Source organism: Lygodium microphyllum, chromosome 24 (assembly GCF_053477565.2).
Source record: "Lygodium microphyllum isolate KBCC chromosome 24, Lygodium_microphyllum_v1.1.10, whole genome shotgun sequence".
In the NCBI taxonomy this organism is placed as follows: domain Eukaryota; kingdom Viridiplantae; phylum Streptophyta; class Polypodiopsida; order Schizaeales; family Lygodiaceae; genus Lygodium; species Lygodium microphyllum.
In genome coordinates, this window is record NC_141158.1 from 42,515,431 (window position 1) to 42,541,729 (window position 26,299).

Below are 26,299 nucleotides of genomic sequence, written 5' to 3' on the forward strand. Positions count from 1 at the left end.
TGGAATATGCCTCCTAGCATTATGCCCCCGGGTTAGGATAGCAATTGTTCTCAATTGCTATTAGCTCAATGTGGAGTGAGCAATGAGGGGTAAGCACTTAGGTCATGAGTGTGCATTCATTGGGCCTCTTCAACAAGATGATTTTTAAATTTCACCAAATATTTGGAATATCTACGGCCAATTCTAATGGTCATATAATCAGTGTCTAAAATAGTTTCGGGTTGAAGGATTTCAGTTTCTTCTTCTAACAAATGAGGATTTTCATAGACAGGGTGGACAGGTAATTGGCCTTTGAAATGTCTAAACAAACTGATATGAAAAGTATTGTGGATTTTCGAGTGTTGGGATAGTTCTAATTTAAAGGCATTGTCATTGATTTTGTGAATGATTTTGAAAGGTCCATAAAATCTAGGAGCTAACTTTACAATAGGGTGTTTCTTAACACTTTGTAGTCTTTGCTTTTCAATTCGTAACCAAACATAATCATCAACTGTGAAATTCATAGCTTTTTTTTTCTTATTAGCTTGTTTAGTATATGATTGTTGGGCTTTCGCAATCATATCTTTAACTTCATAAAAAATAGTAGCATGCATATTGGCAATATCATCAGTAGCTTTAACTTTGTTTGACAATGAAGTAATAGGTATAGGTAATCTATATCCATAAATGATTTCAAAAGGTGCTTTCTGTGTAGCTGTATGTGAAGTGTTATTGTATGCAAATTGAAGTAGATGCAAGTGTGTATCTCATGTTTATTGTTTTGCAATTGTGTATGCACGTAAGAGATCCAAGATTGTACTGTTTGTTTGCCCATTTGTTTTAGGCTGAAATGCGGATGAAAAATTAATCTTTGTTTCTAGATTAGCAAACAAAGTAGTCGAAAAATTATTGCAGAATCTAGAATTAGGTTAGAAATAATAACTTTTGGTAAACCATGATTAGTAAAAACAGTTTTCAGAAACAATTGAGTAGCTTGAGATGCAGTTAACGTTTTTTACATGGAATGAAATATGCCTGTTTGCTAAACCGATCTATAATAGTCTAAATCATGTCGTGATTAAGTTGAGTATTAGGCAAACCAATAATAAAATCCATTGAAATATATTTCCATGGTCTTTCAGGAATTGATAAAGGTATTAACAAACCATACTGCTTACCATGGCGTTGCTTAACTCTTTGACAAATTAAACACTCAGATACAAAGTTAGAAACATCAGATCTCATCTGTGGCCAGTAGAAATCTTTAATCAATGTACGTAAAGTGAAAATAATACCTCTATGGCCTTGATATGGGAGACAATGAATTTCGTGTAACACAAATGATCTATATGGAATAGTTACACATAACCTTTTCTGATAAAACATAAATCCATCAACATAAGACAATGAATTAATCGGAATCCAGTTATTGGTAATTAATTTATTCCAAACAGCTTGAAAACTATGGTCTTGATCATAGGTATCTTTCATAGGAATAAGGGAATTAAAAGAGATTACAGAAATATTATGAATAGTTGGTATTCTATTCAAGGCATCGGTAATACATTTTCTTTTCCGGATTAATATTGGATAAGTGGATGAAAACTTTGAATAAAAGCAGCTCATTTAATATGACGATCAGAGATTTATGACTGACTAAGGAGATATTTGATACTTTGTTGGTTAGTTTTAATAATGAATTCAGATCCCATTAAATAATGTTTCCATTGACGTAAAGCTTGTACTACAGCTAGTAATTCCTTATCATAGGCAAAATACTTAAGTTCAGAGGGTTTAAGCTTGCAGCTAGAGTAGGCTATGAGATGGGAATCTTGCATAAGGACAGCTTCTATTCCAGATCCACTAGCATCAGTGACTACTAGGAAATATTGTCTATTAAAGTTAGGGAGTTACAATATAGGAGCAGGTGTTAAGGCATGCTTTAATAAATCAAAAGACTTTTGCTGATTTTCAGACCAATGATACACAATACATTTCTTCAATAATTTTGCCAAAGATAATGTAAGCAATGAAAAATTTCTCACAAATTTTTTGTAAAAGCTAGCAAGACCTAAGAAAGAACGTAATTCATGTACATTTTTAGGTATCGGCCAATTCAAAATTGCTTCTATCTTTTTAGGATCAACTTTAATACCTTCAGATGAAACAATATGTTCTAAGTATTCAATTTGGGTTTCGAAAAATTCACTCTTTTCAAGATTAGCATATAATTGATTCTCTTTCAATAATTTGATATCTAAGGATAAATGCTCGTAATGCTCATTTTTATTTTTACTGAAAATCAATATGTTATCAAAGAAAACAATGACACAATATTGATGCTTTAAAAATATGCGGTTTATCATACGAGTGAATGTAGATGGCGCATTAGTTAAACCAAAAGGCATAACAAAGAATTCATAATGTCCAAATTGAGTTTTAAATACAGTTTTAAAAATATCAGATGTGTCCAGCTGTACTTGATGATATCCAGACTTAATATCTATTTTATTGAATATTGCAACCCCTTGTACTTTATCCATGAGGTCGTCTACCCTAGGAATCGGATATCTATTCTTGACAGTGATCTTATTTAGGGCACGATAATCAATGCACATTTTATAGGTATTGTTTTTCTTTTTAACTAATAGGACATGTGCACTAAATGGAGAACTACTAGGCCTAATGAGTCCTCGGGCTAACAAATTTTCAACTTGAGTTTGAATTTCTTTCTCTTCAATTTGATTATGTTGATAAGGTGCTTTACATGGTGGTTAAAAAGGTGAAATTAAATCTATTTTATGATATTTAGGATGTGTGGGTGGTAAACTAGGTGGTAAGTCAGTAGTAAAACAATCTTAAATTGTGAAAGAAATTGAGCGTGCTTAGGATGCTTGTGATTTTCTTTAACTTCAATTTCATTCATCCATATTAAGTAGGATTTGCTACCTTTTCTTAATGCACGTTTAGCTTGTATATGACTAAGCAATGAAAAATTATCAAAAGTGTGCATAGTATGCAATGTGATTTGTTTTTCATTGGAATAAATCTTCATTGAATGCGTGGAATAATCTATATCGAGATTATTCTAATGACACCAAGGCATTTCTAAGATAATGTCAATAGATTGCAAAGGCACAACTAAGAAATTTCTACGTTCAGTATAATCACCAATTTTAATTTCTAAGTCATGTACTTTTTGTGTTCGATTATATCTAGTGCCTAGGAATGCAGCCTTGATGTGATAATGAGTAGAAACAATATGTAAATTCAATTCTTTGACCAATTTTGCAGAAATAAAATCGTGTGTGCTTCCGTCATAATGTAAAACAGTCTTTTCTTTACTATGCACAAGACATTTCATCGTTAATAAAGAATGGGGATTTGACATACCTAGTAAAGTATCTGAAGTAGTACCGTTATCGTCATCGTCTTCCGTGAAATCTGGCATTTCTTCATGGTCTTCATCTTCAGTCGCTCCCAAGTAGTTGATGTGAACAATTGGCTTTTTGGATTGACAATTCATCGCTAGATGTTCAGGTTGATAGCATTTATAGCAGACTATGGATTTGACTTTAGAAACATTATTGGTAATAGTGGAAAGTTTAGGAATGTTGAGATTTGGTTGGAAAGATGACTTAGGATTTGGATTTGTGTTTGATGGTAAAGTAGGGGGTTGTGTCCAAGATTTACGGAATGAAGATGGAACAAAGCGGTTTTGATTGAATCTTCGAAAGTTAGAATTGAATTGCTTTGTACTGAAGTTACCATTGTTTGAGAATTGTTGTGGTCTCTTCTCTTGTCCTCGAATTTTGTCTTCAGCATCATGGGCCAAGGAAATCGCATCCTCGAGAGTTGTTGGCTTGAACATGTTCACTTCCGCATAGAAGTGACCAAGCAAACCAGACATAAACTTGTGCTTATGGGTCGCCTCAGGTACATCTTCGAGCATTCGAAGTTGCAATAAAGCATTCCAGAAACGCTCGGTATATTGTGAAATAGACTCGCAATCTCTTTGTTGCAAAAGATCCCGATGTTTGAATGCTTTTTCGTAGAATTGAGATGGAAGAAAATTCTGCAAAAATTTCTTTTGAAAAGTCTCCCAAGTAGTAGGATAGTTAATGCTTTTGCGGACAACAATCCACCATAGTGATGCTCTGGCCACTAAATGATTAGTGACACACTTAATTTTGTCTTTCTCGGTATACTGTTCTTCATGGAAATAATCATCAAACTGACTGATAAAAGCAATTACAGTCTTTCCATCGTGTAACCCATTGAAAATACGAAATTTGAAATTTCTTTTACTTATCTTGGCTTCTTTCCAAATAGATTGTGCTTCAAGTGTCGCATCAATCGTGCGTCGTATAACATCTTCAAGTTGCGGTCCATCTTGATCGGCAGTAGATCGTTAAAGACTGGCCAATTGAGCTTGCAAAGTTTGACATGCTCTTCGTTCGTCTTGAAGCTGCATCATAATTAGGTCCAGTTTTTGCTTCATCGTTGGTTCCGGTAAATCACCTTCGGCCATAAAATCTTCCATATTTTGATCGGTCATCCTGCAAAATTTCAAACAATGTCACATACTCGAAATCTTATTAGCAGGATGAGCGTAGCTCAAGGTCAAGTTTATAAGGTTTGTTCTTTAAAAAAAAAAAAAAAGGCTTTTTAGCAATCTTTCTCCTTCGCGGTTACGAAAATTGATGTCACCCTTCTTCCAAGCGGATACGTCTTCCGTATAGTTTGCATGTGATTCTCTGCTTACTGGAATTCGTCTCTGTCACAACGCAGGTGTGAAAAGGGGCTTGCTTAAGGTGCAAAATGGGTTTAAAGTAGGTTCAATGGGAATAGTTGCTAGGTAGGGGATTAAAGAGTGGAAGCTTTAAGCTTTAGAAAAGCTTAAAACCTTAAGCTTAAAGCTTTTGAATAAAAACTTTAAGAATTCAAATTGCTGCAACAGGGACGGCGGCATGTTCTCTGGACGACGTTGACAGCAATCGGTTCATTCTTCCGCCGCAAACGTTTAAAATTGAGAGTTTAAGCTTTTAAAAAAAAAAGCTTATTAAGCTTTATAATGAAACTAATTGACAATTGCTTATCTTTTCTTCTCAGAATAAATGATTTGATGAAGGAGCTTGGGAAGTGGTCCTCCGTCGTCAGAGACTGGTCCTTCGCGATCCAACAGCATAACAGGGGGTTCTTCACCCCAGGAATATGCTGGTATTGAGGGATTGTCGCGAGACTGACTGTAGAGCTCGATCATTCCAGGAGCTTCGTCTTCACGCGAGATTGTAAGCGATTGGAAGCCCTCCTCGATCTCAGCTTCGCTCTGATATCACTGGTGCGCAAATTGGATACTGTATGCGTATGTAACGAGCACGGGAAGGTCCCCAAGAACAATGAACTCTACTTTAAGCTCAAAATTCAACAGAATAGACCTGCACGACATGAAGCAAAAAGACCAATTGGGTATAATCTCCCCCTATGCCTTGTGTGAGCACTCCACAAAGCATGTATTTAATATTTTATTCATCTCCAAGCTAAAAAATAGCCTAAATTTACAATTAGCATGCTTTAGCTTTTGTGTTTGCTTTTGTCCAAATAAAAAATAAAGCGGTTGGGGGTCCCAAGAGTCGGACTGTGTCCAAATACAATGACCAATAATGAATATTTAAACCGTGCGTCCATGCGCATACAAAATAATAAATATATGTCAAGCGCTTCAATAAATAAGCGCGCCAAAATAAATATTGGCGCCACGCCTAAGATGCGTGTTCACAAAAAATGATAATTTTTTCTAAATAACTTGAATAAATGCTATCGCTCAGTGCTTCCCTGCGCCACCGCCGCCTGCTCTACATATCAACTGAAGCATTCACAATTGTTAGAAAATAATAGAATTGAACCGATAAAAGTGAATACCTAGCAATCTTCAGCTACAAAATAAATAAATAGATTGGAAATCTGTCCTAACCTTAATTTAATATGAGTGCGCACTCTAAACTCATAAACGTCCATTAATTTAAATATGTATTTTGCAGAATCACCCACTTGCATATTAATTTAACATGACGCCCGAAAAGGATAGGCGTTCCCATCAAATTTCGCACAAGGAATTCACCTTGTGTACGAGCCCCGGCAAATAAATATAATTTTATGGAATCCACCGCAAAATCTCACAGAATCCATTGTGGAATATGCCTCCCGGCATCACTGGCAGTAGTGATAGTAGCAATCTTTTGCATATTAAAAAGCTTGAGGGTGCATATAACTTTGCTGTATGGCAGAAGCAATGCTATAATGTCTTGGTGCGGAAGAAATAGGTGAAGCCCATTAAAACAAAAGGAGTAAAACTGGTAACCATGGATCAAGAGGAGTGAGATGATTTAGATGAGCTTTTACGCTCTACCATAGAGCGTTTGGTATCAAACACTTTGCTTTTCAACATCGAGAAACTGAAATCTGTCTATGATATGTGGCAAATACTTGAGGAGTTATATGCTCGAAAAAGTGCAGCCAACAAGGTTTATTGGTTGAAAATATTGATAGACCTTTGTATGAAGGAAGGTATAGTCATGTTTGTACATTTGAATGAGTTTTAACTCTATTTCCAGCTAGCTAATTGACTTGGAATTTCACATTGATGAGGTGTTCAAGGCAATATTTTTGCTATGCACCTTGCCTAAGATTTGGGACACTTTTAGGACAGCAATGAGTAATTCTAATGGTATGCTGTTATATTTAGATATGGAGAACTCTTTACTTATGGAGGAGCTCAATAGGCAAAATATTTCAACAAGCAAGTCTTCCAATGCATTGCATCCTAGAGGCAGATCCGAGTAGAAGGGCAACTTTGATAACAAAGCATGCAACAAGTCTTGTGGGAAAAATGTGGAGTGTCATCATTGTGGCAAGAAAGGGCACTTAAAGTGGGATTGCTTTAAGTGGAAGAAAGAAAAGGGCAAAGGCAAAAACATTGATGATAATAAAGATGAGAAAAATGACAGCTAACATGCAAAGAAGAACAATGTGACGATAGAGAAAGTCAATGTAGTCAGTCACGAGAGTGACAGTGGTAGTGATGTACTCTTTGCTTTTTCTTTTAGTGCACAGTCATTGATTGCAAATTCTAATGATGACATGCATACCTAGATTCTTGATTCACGTGTCTCATTCTATATAACACCACATCAGGAGTGGCTATCTGACTACAGTGGTGGTAGACATGGTATTGTCCACTTCGGGGACAATTATGCATGTGACATTGCAGGGATTAGTTGTGTGTAGTTAGCATTTCAGTATGGTTCAATGTTCACTTTGCATAATGTGAGGCATGTACCCCAACTCAAGAAGAGCTTGATAAGCACAGGGCAGCTAGATGATGAAGGCTATCATACCACTTTTGGGATAGCAAATGGAAAATATGTAAGGGCTCTAGAATTGTTGCTAAAGGCTCTAAAAGTGGTACTCTATATCCATTACATGTATCTAGTGTGCGTGATCATGTTGTCGCCATAACCAAGCAACTAAGTGCGTCTTTGTGGCATAGCCGGTTGGGGCACATGAGTCAAACTGGAATGAAAGCGCTTTCTCGTTCGGGTTATTTGTCGTGTCTAAGGTATGTTGATTTTGACCATTGTGATCATTGTATTTATGGAAAGCATGCTCAAACATCACACAAAAAATCTCTTTCACTAAAATCTTCACCCTCAAAGTTGGTGCATTCAGATGTATGTGAGATGCTGGGTTTCTCTCTCTAGGGGGGAAAGAAATATTTTATCACTTTTGTTGATGATACCACACACAAAGTATGGGCTTATCCGATCCGTCGTAAAGATGAGGCTTTGGATAAGTCTAAAAAATTCTTAGCACTTGGTGAAAATATATCCAGCAAGATATTAAAGCATCTTTGCTTTGACAATGGTGGGGAATATGTGTCTAAAGCCATTCAAGCCTTTTGTGACAGCAAAGAGGTAAAAAGGGAGCCCACTGCTCCTTATAACCTACCCAATGAAGCATGACGGTTCACCACAATCTACCAACATGACATAATCAACAACATAATTTGCACCAAGAACAAACCTATTTGATTGTTTGGTATTTTTGGTCGACCTATGGACCCAGTGATCAGTGTTTGCTAGCTGTTCAGTCTGCAAATCTTCATTTACAGCTTGCTGTTCCAAAGGTTTAGCATATTGTATTGCCTGTTCCGACTGTTTCAATGGCACATTTTCTTGCTGAAATTGTGATATATCATGGCCAACTTCTTACCGATCAATTTCGGCATCATTCCATACATTTATAGGGTCATTTACAACAGGTATTTGTTGCTGTACAGTGGGCACTCTTTGCTGTCCTACAGGTATTTCTTCTCGGAACATAACCCTTTTCACTTCTTCTGTCTTTTCAGGCTGTTTATGCATGCGATCTTCCTAGAAAATTACATCATTGCTGCGTACAATTTTCCTTTTTCGAGATCCCACAACTTCTACCCCATTTCTCCCTTGTTACCATGTTCTAGGAAAATGCATTTACAGGACTTTGGCTCCAATTTGCTGCGTTGTTCTTTGCGTATGTGCACAAATGCCTCGTAGCCAAACACTCTCAAGTGTGTATATGAAGGTGGCTTGCCTGATTGTTGAGCTAACATATGCATTACTTGCTGATTAGCCTCTTAAACAGCCCCAAAACACACTAAAAATGCTCTTTTAGAGTAAAACCCTAAAATGGGGAGTGGTTTGAGAGAGTTTAGTGGAAACCCTAAAACGGGAGCGGTTCGAGAAAGTTTAGTGGAAACCCTAATTTTTGGGCTGTCCTTCCACATCTAGAAATAGACAGGCTGCCCCCATTCAGTGATCATCCTTGTTTTGCAGGTTACATCAGCCCACACACCCTTTGCTGCTGTTGGCACCCGGTCTCCAGCCTACAACCTGCCTCCATCTGCTGTCCATCCATCATCGACTGCAGCCACATCATCTTCAGCCTGTCCATTGCTGTAGGCGACATCTCTTAGCTACTGACGACTGCTCCAAACTGTCCCAGACTGCTGTTTAGCCTGTTATCCATCATCTCTAGGGTCAACTAGCTTGCGTTTTCAATATTGCAGGCCCTGACACACTCAGACACTGTTTCAGCATGCTGTTTAGAGCAGACTGTGCACAGTTTCCAGCCCCCGATCGGTGGTACACTTGCGTTTACCAGTTTCTAGTCTCCAGACTGCTGCGTTTTGGTGACCAGCTTGCTGCCATTCACTATTCAGCACTCCTACACTCCGACTGGTGGTCACAGACTTGGGATTCGTCTTCAGTGGATGTCACACTCCGACATTGCTCTGCCCTTGAGCACACTGTACACTCTTACATTCATTTACAGCATTCATTCACTTTAGAGTTGTGTTCTCTCTGTCCCTTCTTCTGTTTGTGTTTGAGTTTTGAGTTTTGCGTTTAGGGTTTGAGTTTTGCCCTCTGTGTTTGTGTCTATGGCTTTGTGTTTCTGTCGTGGTCGTACACTCTATGTGTCCTCAGTGCAAACCCTAGCAATCTTCTTAACATTGACCACACTTATTGAGAAACTCTCCCCCCCAAAGACCCGTTCGGTGACCGATTGAAAAAACCATGTACTTGGGATTTGATGCATTTGCCTAAGGGGTAGAAAATCCTACCATGCAAATGGGTTTACAAAATGAAGGTCACCTTTGGTTCCTTGCCAAAGTACAAAGCACGGTTGGTTGCCAAAGATTGGTTGCCAAAGGGTATAGATAAGAACATGGGATTGACTTTGACGAGATCTTTTCTCTTGTAGTCAAAATGACTACTTTACAAACTATATTGGGTTTGGTTGCATGTGAGGATATGAAACTCATACAGATGGATGTAATGATTTCTATGAGTTTATATATATGCAATAGCCAGAAGCTTTTTGTGGCTAAGGGGCAAGAAAAGATGGTATGCAAATTAAACAAAAGCTTGTATGGGCTGAAAAAGGCACCGTGTGAATGGTATCATAAGTTTGATACATTCGTGCAATCTCAAGGTTTTCAAAGAAGTCAAGTGGATCACTGCTTGTATACCAAGAAGGCTACTATCTAAGTGGATCACTGCTTGTATACCAAGAAGGTGGCAGATAGCAACCTTATTATATTGATTTTATTTGTGGATGACATACTGATCGTCGGTGGTAGGGATGTTCATGTGTTAGACACATTGAAGTAAAACCTACATAGCAGCTTTGATATGAAGGATCTTGGTGAAGCAAATCATATTCTTGGCATTTGTTTTCTCAGAGATAGATATCTATCACAGCAAGACCATGTATCCAAGATTTTGTAGTGTTTCAATATGGAGGGGAGGAAGCAATTTGTGTATCATTATCTCCATATGTGAAACTCAGTGTAGAGACAATCCTACATCTAATGATAAAAAGGCTGAAATCCCATATGCTTCAATTGTGGGTAGCTTGATGTATGCTATGGTTGCTACACATCCTAACATTGCATTTGTGGTGGGAGTGGTTAGTAGATACATGGCAAATCTTGATAGAAAGCATTGGGAAGTAGTGAAAGGTATCATGAGATATCTTAAGGGCATAAAGGGTGTGTGCATTTGCTTTGGAAAGCAGAAAGAATTTGTCGTTGGCTTTATGGGTGCGTTGGTCATGCTGACTGTAGGAAGTCTGCTTCAGGGTATGTATTTACCTTGATAGGGAGAGCAATTTCTTAGATCTCAACAGATGATGGGAGTTGGATAGTATGTATTTCAGCTTTGTACATACTTAGACTTAGCTGATTCTTTTCAGCTTTGTACATACTTAGACTTAGCTGATAGTATGTATTTCAGCTTTGTACATACTTAGACTTAGACTTAGACTTAGTTGATTCTTTTCTCAACCTTCAGCCATGCTACCTTTAGGTGGGAGGTTGTTGGGAATAAAGGGCCACCATGCCTTTTATATGTGCATGGGTATGAACACACCCATAGCACTTGTACTTTAGTCCTTTACATATAACTATCATAAACCTAAAGAGTGGTATAACTTTTTCGTACCCACATATTGTGCATCACTCTCTGCTACTGTTGCTCGCTCACTCACTCACTCACTCATTCACTCACTCACTCACTCACTCTCTCTCCCCCCCCCCGCTATCGCCATTGCCTAACATTGGACCTCCATTGGTCATCAATCACCAGAGTAGCAGTTGCATGTCGCAATGAAAATCTAGGTCCTATAAATGTGACTCCCAGATATAAATAGGATCTAGTGTACTTAATCATATCCCCTCTAAGATTAAATTGATATCTTGCTCGGGTCACCCAAGCTTGTGTGGTATTAAACATCATTACCTTAGTCTTCTGAAGGTTCACTGTCAATCCTCTATCTATGAAAAATGGTTGCAGTGCATCCATGTGTCTTTGCAAGCCCTCCAATGAATCCGCGATTAGCATCACATCATTTGCATACAATAAAATGGGTATCAATACGCCAGCCAAGCTTGCACTTGGTCCTCCTAATCTATCCACGTAATTTGAGAGTCATCAACAGAGAGTAGGTGAAAATGGGCATTCCTACTTCACCTTGATAGTATTGTCCATCGTATTGGAAAGCCCTTCTAGAGCATGCACCCTCCCTTTTATTGATTGATATAAGGCATAAATTTGTTAGTAGTCGTGTGTCTTGTGTGGTCATATCCTACTTGTGAACCTCAATTTGAGTCGGACAAGGACATTAGGAGCTTTGACATTGTCTTTGTTTGTCATTTTATGTGCTTTAGGCACTTTAGATGGAGGGCACTTTTGGGCACTTTAGATGGAGGGCACTTTTGGGCACTTTTGGCTTTCGCTTGGCTTAGGGCACAATGTTGAATGATTTGCAAAAATCCATAATGCAGCAATATATTCTCTTCCCATGTGCCCTACCTTTCTCTATAATAGCTCTAAGGGTCAATATATGATCAAGCATTGCGAACCTTGTTCTGAAGCCTGCTTGTTCTCGTGCTTTATACCCATGTCACTTTGCCCATGTGCTAAGCTCATGCTCTAAAGTGCAGCGATTTATCTTGGCCAAGTTGTGACCAATCATGATTGTCATGTAATTCTCGGGTACCATAGGTTCCCCACTCATAAAGAGTGGTACAATGGTAGGCTCTCTCCAACTTGCCGGAAAGCCCTCACACATGGTTCGATTGAAAATGTGCATCAATGAGGGAGCAAGAACTTTACATGCATGTATAAAATGTTCCCCAACAAGGCTATCATGATCTTGTGCCTTTCCATTTTGCAATCTACGAATTGTGTCTATCACCATCCCTATAGTAAAGTATGAACTGCAAGATGGGTAGTGTCCTTACGAGGGGGACATAGGGGTGTTGATACACAAGGAATAAAATGTATTTTTACTCAGGGCACGTAAGGGTGCATTCACATGTACAGCTAAATAATACACATGTACATACACGGAGGTGAATTTAGGACCTTTACATCCCAACAACCTCCCACTTAAAGGTCCGAAGTGAACCTTTAACCAACTCCCACTAGTCATATGCAATGCTCATGCTGAGCCTTGCTTAGACTTTTAGTGAGAACATTTGCAGGGTTGTCCTGCATTTTGATCTTGGTTAATGTGATTAGACCATCTTCTAGAATCAGTTTGATAAAGTGATATCGCACATCTATATGTTTTGTGTGTGAATGATACATGGCATTCTTAGCCAAATACACAGCACTCGGACTATCACATCCCAACATTGGAGTACTCATAGACATATCAAGATCCTCTCCAAGTCTGCTCAACCATATAGCTTCCTTAGAAGCTTCAGAAAGCTGATATGTATTTAGCTTCAGTAGTACTCAATGCTACGATGTTCTGCAACCTAGAGCACCAAGAAACGGCCCCTCCAGCAATTGTAAATACATACATGCTAGCGGACTTGCGAGTGTCCAAGTCACTTGCCATGTCTGCATCACAATAACCCTGCAGACTAAGTGCACCATGCCCATAGCAAGTACACTTTCTTTGTGTACCCTGTAGATATCGACGAATACACTTGGCAGCCTCCTAATGTGATTTTCTAGGATTTGACATAAACCTGCTGACAACTTCCACTGCATGAGCAATGTTTGGACGAGTAGCGACCATAGCATACATAAGAGAGTCACAAGCTGATGCTTAAGGGACTCCCTTCATAGCATTGGCTTCCATGTCATCTTTTGGGTTGTTGGCTTTACTAAGCTTAAGATATGGAGGTAAGGACACCCCAAGAGGCTTAGCTTCAGCCATGTTAAATCTGTCCAGTACCTTTTCAATGTACTTCTCTTGAGATAAGAATAACAATTTCTGCATTCTATCCTTGCGAATCCTCATGTCCAATATATGCTCTACATTCCCCAAATCTTTCATGGAGAAAGCTGATTTCAGCTGATTTTTGAGAGCATCCAAGCTAGTCTTTCTTTTCCTAGCTAGCAACATATCATCCACATACAAAACGAGTATGATGGGGTTGCCATCTGTATCCTTTTTCATGTACAAACAGTGATATACATGGCTGCGTGTAAACCCACGAGTGAGCATAAAAGTGTCAAACTTTTTGTACCATTGCCGTGGTGCTTGCTTCAGCCCATACAAGCTGCGTTTTAGTTTACACACCAACTGCTCTTTCCCAGGAACTACAAAGCCCTCGAGTTGTTTCATGTGTATCTCCTCATCAACGTCACCATACAGAAAAGCTGTTTTCACATCCATTTGGTACAGCTCTAAATCCAATATAGCAGTGATTGCAAAAAGCACACGTAAAGTGGTCCTCTTCACAAGAGGTGAGAAGACCTCTTGGAAGTCAATCCCTTACTTCCGTGCATACCCTTTGGCAACCAATCTTGCTTTGTACTTGGGTTTCCCATCAATTGTCTTTACTTTGTAAACCCATTTGTTTGGAAGAGGCTTTCTTCCTTTGGGCAACGACACAAGATCCCAAGTATCATTAGCATACAAAGATTTAATCTCTTCCTGCATAGCTAGCTCCCACTTATTGCTGAATTTGCATGACTTGGCCCCTTTATATGTAAGAGACTCACCTTCATCTGTAAGCATCACATAGTGAAAGAGGGGTCATATCTATGTGGCTCCCTTCTTAAGTGTGTAGACCTGCATATCCAATGATCTACATTCTCAAGAATTGGGTCTACATCTGGAGGTATGCTATTTTCAGCATTTATCGGCTGTTGTAAGCCATTTTCAGCATGCTGTTTATGCTGTACAACACCTTCATTTTTATTTCCAGCACCTGCATTTTCATAATCAGTAAGTCTATCTTGCTGTCCATGACCTCCTTGTGCTTCTACCATCATCATCTAGCTCAAAAATAACTGGCTGATCATTAGTTTCAGCCTGTGGTACATGTAGCATCATAAGGCTCATCATTTGAAGTAATTGGTGGCTGCAAATTCTGAAATTTGACATTTTTCATGCCTTCATCAGAGGCTAAAGTACTTTTCAGCAACTTTGTCTCATTAAACACAACATTACGGCTGCAAATAGTTTTCTTGGACTGTAGTAACCACACTCTATAGCCAAATTCACCCTCATCACTATAGCCCATGAAAATGCCTTTGGTGGATTTCGGGTCAAGTTTACTCCTCAGCTCATGTCTAACATGTACAAAAGCATCACAACCAAATATCCGTAAATGGTCATATGAGGCCGATTTGCTAGACCAAATCTCCTTAGGGATGCCATTATTTAAGGATCTGTTTGGAGAACGGTTGCAAATGCGAACCGCGGTTTTAAGTACCTCTCCCCAAAATTCATGAGGGAGATTAGCAGTGGACAACATGCACCGCACTCTTTCACATAAAGTCCTATTGTATCTTTCAACCACCCCATTTGAAAAAGGGCTGTATAAGCTCTCTCTTGATTCCATGCAAGTCACAAAAAGACTTAAACTAAGTAGATGTGAACTCATTCCCATTATCAGTTCTCAAGCATTTCATCTTTCTACCTGTTTGAGTGGTCACAAATGCATGAAAAGTTTTAAAAACAGCAAACATTGTTGGGAATAAAGGGCTATCCTGTCTTTTATATGTGCACGGGTGTGAACACATCCTTAGCACATTTACACTTTCATATATATCTATCTAAAACCTAAAGAGGTGTAGGGACCGGTTAGGCACGGAGATCGAGGCAAACAGTCGTTACGCACAATGAGAGAGACAGAGAGTGCGAGAGAGCAGAGTAGAGTGTGAACACGTTTTTCGGTACAATGACGAGTGTACTACTTTAGGTTTTTAGATAGATATGTATATGAAAGTACAATGTGCTAAGAGTGTGTTCACACCCGTGCACATATAAAAGGCACGATGGCCCTTTATTCCCAACAACCTCCCACCTAAAGGCAATGTGCCTTAAGAGGAGAAAAGAATCAACTAAGTCTAAGTATGTACAAAGCTGAAATAAATATATCTATCCAGCTGCCATCATCTGTCGTCAATGAGCAAACCGCTTTGTTGGAAGACCCTTTGTGAGAAGGTGTGTAGGGTTATCATCTGTATGCACTTTGACAAGCTCAATGCTCTTACTGTCAAGTACATCTCTAATGAAGTGGTACTTCACCTGTATGTGCTTTGTCTTTGCATGAAAGACAGGATTCCGTGCTAGTATGATAGCACTCTGACTATCACAATGGAGAATAGGTAACTTTGAGATGCTAAGTTCTCCCACCAGACATGAAAGCCATAAATCCTCCTTGCATGCCTCAGTGGCAGCTACATACTTTGCCTCTGTAGTAGACAATGCAATACACTTTTGTAGCCTGGAGATCCAAGAGACTGCTCTTCCTGTGAAAGTAAACACATACCCAGAAGTGGACTTCTTACAGTCCGCATGACCGGCATAGTCTGCATCCGTAAAGCCAACAACAGATGCACAACTCCTTTGTGCCTTTGAGATATCTCATAATATCTTTCACTGCATCCCAATGCTTCTTGCCAGGGGTTGCTATGTATCTGCTAACCACTCCCATTGCAAAGGCAATGTCAGGACGTGTAGCAACCATAGCATACATCAAACTGCCTACAGCTGAAGCATATGGTATCTTGGTCATTTCAGCCTTCTCATCATTAGATGTAGGGTTGTTCTCTGCACCGAGTTTCACATATGGAGCATAGTACCTCGAAATGGCGTTTCGGGGCTGCCGAAACGGACCGGTCGTTTCGGACCGAAATGGAAACCGCAGACCTGCGTTTCAGCATCCTGCGGTCCGTTTCAGGCACTTCAGCTCCCGCCGCCGTGGCCGTCTCCTTCTCCTCCTCCTCTTCTTCTTCTTCTTCTTCTTCTTCTTCTTCTTCTTCTTCTTCTTCTTCTTCTTCTTCCTCCTCCTCCTCCTCCTCCTCCTCCTCCTCCTCCTCCTCCTCCTCCTCCTCCTCCTCCTCCTCCTCCTCCTCCTCCTCCTCCTCCTCCTCCTCCTCCTCCTCCTCCTCCTCCTCCTCCTCCTCCTCCTCCTCCTCTTCTTTTTCTTCCTCTTTCTCTTCTTTTTATTCTTTTTATTCTTTTTCTTCTTCTTCACCTTCTTCTTCGCCTTCCTCTTCATCACGATCATCATCATCATCATTATCATCATCATCTTCTTCTTCTCCCCATTATCTAAAGGCTAATCATGGCGCCGAATCCATATTGGAGATACGTCACTCCAATCAAGGGATATGAGGGCTTCAGCGGATCAAAGAAGTGGCGGTGCATCTATTTTGGATTGGAGAAATCGGGGAGTGTGACACGTATGAAAGACCACATGGAAGTTGGCATGCGTTCCCAACAAAGACATCGGGCCTTGTTGTCCAGACTATAGTTGCCAGTTGTTCATTGATGTTGATACTTATTACTCAGTAATTACTAGAGTCTAGAGACTAGTACACAGTGCTTAGTGCTCATTGGAATATGGAGTTTTAACTGATTATTCACATGACGTAGTTACATGTATCATTGTATCTTGATTTCACTTATTATGCATCTTGATTCTTGTTCCATTGTTCTTGATGTCAGTCTTCACTGCTCTTTAGATCATAGATGATTCATGAGTCATAAATTATAATTCATTTGTTGCCTTAAGTTTTGAAAATTGAGTCTTAATTGTGTTAAGCTGTCTTAAGTTTCAACCATTGAGTCTTGACTCTTCAGTCTTTACTCGTGAGTCGTGACATGTGTAATGAATCATGATTTCAATCATATGACATTGACTGAAAAGTTTTCTATGAAATTTGGGTACATGTTGTTGTAGGTATTGATATATTTACATACCCACATAATACTGTATTTATTTTAGTATACAATCCAAAACGCCGTTTTCCCGTTTTCAAAATTTGGCCGAAACTCCGAAACTCCGGTTTTTTCCATTTCCGTTTCCGTTTTCCCCGTTTCCGAAACTCCCCCGTACTATGATATGGAGGCAATGGAACCCCAATTGTTTTCCCCCCCTCCATATTGAAACGTTGCAAAACTTTGGAGATATTCTCCTGGTGAGGTAGATAGAGTAAGCCTTTCGATCTATCTCTGAGTATTCGCATGCCAAGAATGTGATTTGCATCACCCAGATCCTTTATGTGAAAGCTGCCATGAAGACTTTGCTTCAATGAATCCAAGGCATGAGTATCCCTGCCAGCAATCAGCATGTCATCAACATACAAAACCAAGATAATTAGGCTGCCATCTGCTGCCTTCTTGATGTACAAGTAGTGATCCACTTGACTTCTATGAAAACCTTGGGACTGCATGAATGTATCAAACTTATGATACCATTCTCTTGGTGCTTGTTTCAGCCCATACAAACTCCTTTTGAGTTTACATACCATTTTTTCTTTCCCTTGTTCAACAAACCCTTCAGGCTGCTGCATATATATGTCTTCATGCAGATCACCATGTAAAAACGCAGTCTTTACATCCATTTGTATGAGTTCCATATCTTCAACCGCAACCAAGCCCAAAATGGTTCTCAATGTAGTCATCTTGACTACAGGAGAGAAAATCTCATCAAAGTCAACTCCATGCTCCTGCGCTTGTACCCTTTTGCAACCAATCTTGCTTTGTACTTTGGTGAGGAACCAGAAGTGACCTTCATCTTTAAATCCATTTGCATGGAAGGGTTTTCTGCCCTTTAGGCAACTGCACCAAGTCCCAAGTGCCATTTTTTTCAAGAGATTCCATCTCTGACAGCATGGCTTTATACCATTTCTTGTTGTCCTGTCTGTCCATTGCTTCCTTGAAGCAAGACGGTTCACCACAGCCTGTCAATATGACATAATCGGCCACATTAATTGCACCAGGAACAAACCTGTCAGGTTGTCTAGTAGCCCTAGACGATCTCCTAACCCAATGGTCATTGTTTGCTAGCTGTCCTTGTAAATTTCCATTTTCAGCATGCTGTCCTGGCATTTCAGCCTGCAAATCAGCATTAACATCTTGCTGTCCTGGGTGTTCTTGCACATGTAATGGCTCATTTTCATGGGCAATAGCTGGCTGATCATTTCCAGCATCATTTCCTGCATTTACAAGTTCATTTACAGCAGGTATTTGCTGCTGTACAATGGGCATATTTTGTTGTCCAAAAGGTATTTCTTCCCGGAATACAACCCTACGGACCTCCTCAGTGTTTTCGGGCTATTTGTGCATGCGATCTTCCCGGAAGATAACGTCATTGCTGCGTACTACTTTCCTTTTCTCGGGATCCCACAATTTATACCCCATTTCACCCTCGTCACCATATCCTAGGTAAATGCATTTACAGGACTTTGGCTCAAGTTTGCTGCGTTTTTCTTTATGAATGTGCATAAAAGCCTCGCAGCCAAACACTTTCAGATGAGCATATGAAGGTGGCTTGCCCGGCCACGCTTCTTGGAGAACTCCCTTCTCCCCCCCCCCAAAGACCTGTTTGGTGATCGATTAATCAAGTGAACGGTTGTCATAACAGCCTCTGCCCAAAAACCATGGGGTAATGTAGCATGAGATAGCATCGTATGGACCTTATCCTGTATGGTCCGATTCATATGCTCTGCAACTCCATTTTGGGGTGGATTATGAGGGGCAATGAGCTCTCTCTTTATTCCTTTGCTATCACAAAATACCTGAAAGGCCTTGGACACATATTCCCCACCATTTTCAGAGTGAAGACACTTAAGTGTCTTATCTGTTTGATTTTCAGCCAATGCCAAATAATTTTTTAAACTTGTAGCATCATCGACAAAAGTGACAAAATATTTCTTGCCCCCTAAAGATAATCTTGGTATTTGACATATATCCTAATGTACTAACTCTAGAGGAGAAGATTTCAAAGAAAGAGACTTTTTATGTGACGTCAGTGCATGTTTGCCATAAATGCAATGATCACAATGCTCAAAATCAGCATAACGAAGACAAGGCAAGTAACCCAAACAAGAAAGCACTTTCATTCCTATTTGACTCATATGTCCCAACTGGCCATGCCACAAAGAAACGCTTGGCTGCTCGGTCACGACAACAACATGGTTACGAACACTAGATACATGAAGTGGATACAAAATATCACTCTTGCAACCTCTAGCAATAACCCTAGATCCCTTATAGATCTTCCATTTTCCATCACCAAAGGTGGTATGAAAACCATCATCATCTAGCTGCCCTGTGCTAATCAAGCTCTTCTTGAGCTAAGGTACATGCCGTACATGCTGAAGTGTAAAGACAGAGCCATGCTGAAACTGTAACCGTACACTGCCAATACTTGCAATCTCACATGTATAGTTGTCCCCAAGATGGACAACACCATGTCGACCCTCTGTATAGGCGGAAAATCACTCACGATGAGGGGTGACATGAAAGGAAGCACCCAAATCAAGAATCCAGGTATGCATGTCATCATCTGTATCTGCAAGTAAAGCATGTGCATCAAAGTGTGAAGAGACAAAGAGTACATCACTCCCACTGTCACTATCATGAGTGACTACATTCACCTCTTCAATTTTTACACTGCTCTTCTTTAGGTTGATTGTCCTTCTTCTCTTCCTTGCTATCATCTGTCTTCTTGCCTTTTCCTTTCTCTTTCTTCCATTTGTAGCAGTCACGTTTAAAGTGACCCTTCTTTCCACAATGATGGCATTCAACATCTTTGCCACGTGATTTACTGCGTCCCTTGCCATTATAATTGCCCTTTTGTTGTGATCTGCCCCTAGTATGCAAAGCATTGGAAGACTTATTGGATGCATTGTTCTGCCGATTCATCTCTTCCATAAGTAGAGCACTCTCTACATCAACATATAAAAGGATTACATTAGAATTGCTCATAGCAGTCCTGAATGTATCCCAACTCTCTGGTAGAGTGTAAAGCAAGAACCTAGCCTTACATTGTTCATCAATCTTGAACTCCAAGGCAACCAATTGGCTGAAAATGGAGTTAAACTCACTCAAGTGAGTAGACATTGTTGTATCTTCTTTCATACGCAAATCCATAAGCTTTTTCAGCCAATACACTTTGCTTACAATACTCTTCTGTGCATACAGTTCTTCCAGTCTAGTCCATATAGCATATGCAGAATCCAAACCTTCAATATTGAGAAAACATTTACAAATTATGCATATTCTAAGTTAAACTACCTTTTGCTATTATATCCTAGGCCTCCATCTCAGTGAGATACACCTATTGTCCAAAAATCAACTTCTTTTTTAATAGCCTTAGGATTGAGGGATACAAAGTTTTCAGGCACGTTGCTCTCTATAGTGATTAAATAAAAATTTTTGTTTCAAGTGTAAGCAATTTTTATGAATTATTGTTGTTGACATCTAATTAGGATTACCATCGAGAGCAATACATGAGGATCTATTAATTGAATGAAGTATAGTAGTAATTGCCTCTGTCCGTGGCTTTGCCCCTTTGGTTTTGATTGGCTTTGCCTGCTTCTTTTGTAACAGGATATTGTAGCAATGCTTTTGCCAAACTGCAAAATTGTGTGCACCTTCAAGCTTCTTCATGTGCATCAGATTACTGCTGTCATTGCTGCTAGCCATGATTTTCAGCCCATGTGTGACAAAAAAAAAAACCCATTAAATGCAGGTCCAAATTGTCACCCAAGTGGCCAAGGTACAAACAAGTACCAATTAGCAATAAATGACCACACAAAAGTACAGATTTCAGATCTGTATTTAAATTTTTAGAAGCGCCAAACCAAGTGCTACAACATATCCAACTGATTACAGCTGTTCCAAGGGCATGTGCATCACATTACATGGGAAATCCCAAAATTTCAGCTGCAATTTCTGTTGTATATGTACCCACGGGCATAAAATTTGACACGAACAGTCAAAAGCCCCAAATTTTTGTGCTCAAAAGCGTCAAACACACATCTGCATTTCCTCTCTCATGCATAGAACTGTCCAATTTTGCCAAAATAAAGCAATTTTAGCAAAACCCCCAAATTTTACCAAGTGTTTATGTCCAAATTGTGCGGAATTCAACCTGCATGTACATAAAATGACCAAATGCTGCACAAATTTTGCCCAAATCGCAAAAGCCCCAAATTGCACGGGGTCCAATGTGTCTCAATGTCGAGAAATTGGGTTAATTTCAGCCCAGTTTGTGCATGTACATGAAAGCCCTCAAATGTCGAGGACAATATGTCACAAATTCTTGCAATTTCGGAGACAGATATCACTATAGCATCTTGTTCAAATCAAATCGGACAAATCCCCAAATTTTCCAAGTCGTGCATGCACTAATTTCAGTGAAATTGAAGGAAATTCACTAAAATGTGAAAAGTCCCAAAATTCCCAGGCAAATGTGCACCGACTTTGCAATTTCTAAGTCAGATAGTCCAATTCTGTGTTGAGATCCCCAAATTCGGGAAAAGCCCCAAATATTTGGCTCAATTTTGCACAGATTTGCACATTGTGCTTGCGCGAGCGAATGCGCGGAGGAGAGGAGTTAAAAAAAAAAGGATTTTTTGAAGAAGAAAAAAAATTTGGATGACAGGCCCATTGACCTGTTAGGCCTGTCCTTGCCCCGCTGGTCCTGTCGCACGCTGGACCGTCATGCGCCGACGACTGTTGTCCTCGTGCAGTTGTCTCCCGCAAAGTTGCCGCCGCCCGCTGGCTACGCTCGTTAGCGCCCGCCCGCTGGTCCCGTCGGGTCCGCTGCAATCGTCGTCAGTAGTTGCAGTCGTTACCATGCCTGCTCCCTGTTCTGGTCGTTGCCCGCTGGTCTTCAACTTGACGTTGGTTCCCTAGTCGGCTGGACCGCCCAGTCGCCACACACACTAGTTCCTTTTTTTTAGCACGACCTCAGCTGCACAAGCCTTTTGCTTGACGACCTATTCAATGGCTGCCTGCACGACTTGTCCACTGTTGCTCCTCGAGTCCACCTGAGACTCCTACAACACCTGAGCTGTCTCTTGCCCGCTCTGATACTAGTTTGTAGGGACTGGTTAGGCACGGAGATCGAGGCAGAGAGTTGTTACGCGCAGTGAGAGAGATAGAGAGTGCGAGGATCAAGAATCTGTGCGACCATATGGTTGGTGCTAGGATACAAAAGAGACTAGTGAGGAGCTAGAGGCCTATCTCCACTCTGATTGAGATAGGCTATAGGTTTACACTTCAGGATGTAGGAGATCCATTTGATGCTTCTCTTTATCAATAGGTTGGTTGCTGTCTATTGTATTTGTGTAATACATGGTCGGATATTTAGTTAGGATCTCTCAGTTGGCATGCTTTATGCACAACCCTAGTACTATACATTGGCAAGCTGTCAAATGTGTATTTTGCTATCTTAAAGGCACTCAAACATTGGGCCTTTTCTACCCTAAAGGTACTTCTCTTTGCTTGCATGCATTCATAGATAGTGATTGGGCTGGTTGTTTTGACATGTGGGTGTCCACTAGTGGTAATTGTTTCATGCTTGGTGATTCATGTATTTCTTGGCCAAACAAGAATTGGTCTACAGTGGTCACATCTAGCTGTGAAACTAAATATAGGGCAGCATTTACAGCTTCATTGGAATGTGTATGGATCAGATGGCTTTAGTCGATCTTAGTGTGGGGCAGTAGTCACTCACTCCTATCTATATTGATAGTTAGATTGCCATAATATTTCATGCTCACACTAAGGACATTGAGGTGCATTACCATTATGTTAGAGAGAGGCTCCATGCAAGAGAGATTGACTTGGTTTATGTCCCTACATGGGACAACTTGGTAGGTGTGTTTAGAAAAGCTCTCTCTAGAGAGAAGTTTGAAGCCTTTTGCAAGGCTCTAGACTTGATACCATTTGGGGATTGATTTGCCTATTCCCTTTATATGTTCACATCATTCACTCGGGGGGGACTTGTTACACTTACCATGTTCCTCTGTAGTTTTGGTGTAAATGCTCCTTTATCCACGGGCACTTTTTACCTTCTAGTTGGAGAAGGGTTTTTTCCCCATGCGAACACCTGTCAGTGGGTGTGGTACTCAGTACCTCAGGGATTGTACTTTTATTATCATTCTCATATAGTGGATGTGACCTTCTAGCACTCTCTTCTCTCTTGCTGTTCACTTGTTCATTGTGAGTGTGAATCTGTGCACGTGGGCGCATGTTACTGAATCCTAACCTAACCATGTACAATGATGATCGTCACTAAACATTTAAGTGTGACATAGTAAAGTGTGATGAGTGATGGTGATACACAGTGCAAAGGGAGACTAAGGTGGTATATATATAAGAGAATATTGGGGATAGGGATAATGGGGAGGCTATATGTGGGGCTGTATACATCTAGCTGTGTGGCTGGGTATGAATATATAATAATCCCTAGTTTCACAAAAAAACAAAGGTTATCATAATGTGTTTAAATGAACTTGTGTCAATTGTTTTCAGGAAAGAGTTTTGTTCTTTTAAAGCTTTAAAATTGGGTTTGTTTGATAGCTGATTTTGGATTGGTGTAAATAATGTGTTTGTTCCAGGGATTGCAACGGTTCTGTACAGATCACAAAATTAAAATGAGCAAGGTATACTCTTATCATTATAATGTTGGACATGAAACATCTTTACAACTTAAGTTTATATGCTTTTAAGAGTTCCAGGTAAGATTGATACAAAATCATCCCTTTGCAAAGGGATCAGAGGTAGGTCATGGATTCTTGACATTGAGGAAATAATGAAATCCTCACTATTTAGGGCCAAATAGCTCTCACCCTAATATCCTTTTTGGAAGCCTTGTCATGTGAATTATTTCATCCAAAAGTTCTCAAAGAATAGGCTCTAAATCCACTATGTTTAACATACTAAAAATAAGATTCAAAACTAGTTCGAAAGTTTTGAATGTACTGTATCTTGAGGGTATGAATACTACATGAAGGGGATTTGACAGAAGTCATTTGGCTTCACTGTGCTCCCATTTTTATAAATTCAAAGATACACCCATTCCCAAAGTATTTGGATCTTCTCAAATTGTGTTTTTGATGTTGCTAGATATGTGTCGGGAGACCTATGCTAATTGCTAAAGAATTATGATATTCTGACCATGTAAGTTTCAAGTAGAAATAATTCTACTACAAGATTGTGATCAAGGAGTATCAATCTGTGGATTTGGTAATTGTCTTTGCATGACTAGAAGCACATGAAATTCTATACATAGACTGGATACATGTGCTGTGCACAATATCTATATTGTAGAATTACATATGCATGCTCTGTGCCAAGATTTAGCCTATTTATGGCAATGTGACCACTTCTGATATAATTGCCATATAAAAAGAATACTTGTATTGAGGGGTAATAGTGCCCAAGTGTGGGTAACCTTTATATCTGGATAACGATGCTCAGTGGGAGTTGCAATTGACATTCAAATGTATTGTGGAAATTACAATTGGTGCTCCAAATAATGCATGCCAAGTCAGAAAACTTACTAATATGAAGCTTGACTTGATGCTTTAAGCAGTAGACACCACATCTGCCTTTTGCTGATGCACCCCTGGTTTGCCCTTGCCCCAGGGAGTCCATTCCAATCTATTGTGAAAGCCACCTTCTCTTCGGAAGGGAACTATGATATTTACACTGCCAGTAGATGCCAAATGCTAAAAAATTACAGTTGCCTGGGTAGGTTTTGGCTTATCACTTCACTTTCACAATACAGAGGTACTCATCTTGCTTGGTGGAATATGGGCTCTTGATCATTGAAAGAAAAGGCTTATGAATACATGAGATTTAGCATGTCTCTACTGCTGTGCCTTGGGTTTTAAACCTTGGTTGGAAGCATTTAAAGATTTAACCAGTTAAGTGAAGGTAGGAAAGGAAGCATGGCTGGATCAAGTAGTTGTTGTCATTATTGGTAAATTTTTTTCTTTGCACCATGTAAGTGATTCACATTCTGATAAGTGGTTATGCTTGTAGATTGACCACATATTCTTGACCCGAATTTGTTCTGAGACAACTGGTGGGCTTCCAGGTGTGCTTCATTCTTTGTTGCTATGTGCCAACATTGCAGGAGGTTTGTTTCATAACTTCATATCAGGTCTTGACTAATCTCTTGATTTATTCATGAACTCAGGTCTTCTTTTAACTTTGGCTGGGATTGGTGAAACTGGAAAAGCTGTAAGTACAGTATAAGGCTCCTGTTTGTTAGATTTACTCAAATGATATCTCCAATACCAACAATATACAATGCCAAGACATTACCCAATCTGACAGATTCTGTCATGCTGCAGTAGGAGTGAAACCACTATTAGAATTCTAATTTCCTGTATATATGATCACAAGAGTTTTGTATCGATACTGTTTTTTCTTTCTTTCTGAAGATTGGCCATGGGTGCTAACACTATAGGCAAGGTGTTAGCCACATGAGAATAAAATCACTACATTTGGATTTAGGAAGACTGGGAATGGCAGCTTCTTTCCATTCTACTTCCTCTCCAATGTGGCTATATAGTCACATAGATGGCAGTTTGAACTTTGCACCCAAACTGATTGTGCTGAAAAGCTAGCTTTTATGATTTTTACTGTTGATGGAGGCAGGGCTTGCTTGTTTCAAGGGGAATTTAGGGAGAAGGGGGCAAGTTGCTGCTTTGACTCCAATTTTGGAAGCTGAGCACCTTACTTTTTGTGTATGATCTGAATGTAGCCTAACCAAGCAAGAGCTAACCTTTCTACTTTCTTGGTCCTTGAAAGAACGGAGAGACCAAGAATGTGTGTGATGGTAGTATAGGCAAGGATATCAGGGAATATGCATTGGTTCTATATCAATTTTAGAATCTGAACAGCTTGTTTTAAATCTATAACTTATCTACCTTATATGAACAAACAACTTGTTTCTAATCCATTGTATCTCGTGCTGGGTGCTTATTTCTCTCAA

The 26,299-nt window shown here is 39.7% G+C and overlaps 1 protein-coding gene across 2 annotated transcripts in view; it reads left to right on the forward strand.

Moving 5' to 3' along the window:
* LOC148015015 (tRNase Z TRZ3, mitochondrial-like) overlaps positions 1-26,299 on the forward strand; it is a 65,703-nt gene that overhangs the window by 35,094 nt on the left and 4,310 nt on the right. For both annotated transcript variants that reach the window (XM_087665015.1, XM_087665016.1), the window contains 3 exons: positions 23,913-23,957; positions 25,342-25,396; positions 25,499-25,542. In XM_087665015.1, coding sequence (XP_087521141.1) covers positions 23,913-23,957; positions 25,342-25,396; positions 25,499-25,542 — 144 coding nt within the window. The remainder of the gene's footprint in view (positions 1-23,912; positions 23,958-25,341; positions 25,397-25,498; positions 25,543-26,299) is intronic.